The following is a 1,401-nucleotide window of genomic DNA, read 5'->3' on the forward strand; positions in this document are numbered from 1 at the left end:
TATAGGACGGGACAAATTCGGTGAGGGGATGGGGGGGACATCACCTGCACGTTCTAATACGGAAAGGTGATGTCCCCCCCCCCCCATCCCCTCGCCGAATTTGTCCCGTCAAAATCATAATTTTAACTCCCGCCAGTTCTCCTACGATGACACGAGGTAGCGCTGGTAACAATTAGACAAAATAACCAAGGACGTGTGGGAAGTTCTGCTTCGTAGTTATTGCCACAGACGGTTCCAAACTGTTGGGGATGTTAACGTTTTTAAAATGACTCAAGATGATGATTATAATAACTTACCAGTTGATCTTGAATGGATACACATAAAAGAAGGGGATATACAACCAAAAGAAGGAAGTGGATTAAAAAGTAAACTAATTAGAAAAACTAAAGAAAATCCTTTTGTACCCATAGGAATTCTTGCTACGACAGCAGCGCTTGCTTGCGGATTATGGACAATGAAAACCGGTAATTCTTTAAGAGCGCAATACATGATGAGAGCAAGAGTTATTGCTCAGGGTTTTACTATAGCTGCAATTGTAGTTGGTATGGGTCTTTCAGCTTTGAAAGGAGAGCGGTAAACCGAATAGATAGAAATTTTTTTGTTTAAAAAGCCTCACTGTACATTATGAATGAACAGGTCTTTTGTAGTATCGATGTTCTAAAGAAATTACAAGGCTTAATGTTAACCGTAATTTAAAGATTGTAGTAAACCTACTGCTGGGAACAGCTTAAAATGGTAGTGTATGGAGAAAAGCTTTCTATAGATTTCTGTTTGTGGTTTTGTTATATTATATATATTATCAGAAGAAAAAAAATACAAATGTAAATGCAAGCTTGTAAAGTCTGCAAACTGTACGACGTCGTTTAATAAATTGTTTGGTATTGCTGTTTCCTTTTAAAAAATAAGGTTTACATATATTAAATCACGAAGTAGTTTACTTTAAATGTTTGACATGAATAGTACAGTAGCTCACAGTATTTGCAAGTGTCTGAGGTGATTGTTTGTCAATCAGAATTGGAAAATATGTAGTCAGAAAAGCCCACAGTATTAAGATGAGCCTTTGACTGAGTGGTTTTGCTACACTGTTAATGGAATATTACAAAGTGAAGAGGACTGGATTTTTGAAATTCAGATAGTCTCCCTGAAAAGCACTTTGAGAATTCCTTATCATGGAGCCTCTGCAGTCAGTAAGGTAATGGTAATACTCTTTGGCAAGAAAGATGCAAGTTCAAATCCTGATAAAACCTTTATCAAAGCCTTAAACCAATTTATTTGGCTCGACTTTTCCTTTGCAAAGCTTCTCAGAACAAATAATTTAAAACAATACTCCAGCCTCATTGCATAGTAATAAATTTTGTGTCCAACTGTTATGGCTTATGCATCCCTTGGGGATATATAGCA

General features: G+C 36.7%; 1 protein-coding gene across 1 annotated transcript; it reads left to right on the forward strand.

Moving 5' to 3' along the window:
• The first annotated feature begins 211 nt into the window (after nucleotides 1–211).
• LOC150095022 (HIG1 domain family member 2A, mitochondrial-like) lies at nucleotides 212–886 on the forward strand. Its single transcript, XM_090411410.1, has one exon. The coding sequence runs from the start codon at nucleotides 266–268 to the stop codon at nucleotides 575–577; it is 312 nt and encodes a 103-aa protein (XP_090267536.1). The 5' UTR covers nucleotides 212–265; the 3' UTR covers nucleotides 578–886.
• Nucleotides 887–1,401: the final 515 nt, after the last annotated feature.

Source organism: Typopeltis vanoorti, chromosome 21 (assembly GCF_054136105.1).
Source record: "Typopeltis vanoorti isolate ZY-2024b chromosome 21, IOZ_Tvanoo_1.0, whole genome shotgun sequence".
In the NCBI taxonomy this organism is placed as follows: domain Eukaryota; kingdom Metazoa; phylum Arthropoda; class Arachnida; order Uropygi; family Thelyphonidae; genus Typopeltis; species Typopeltis vanoorti.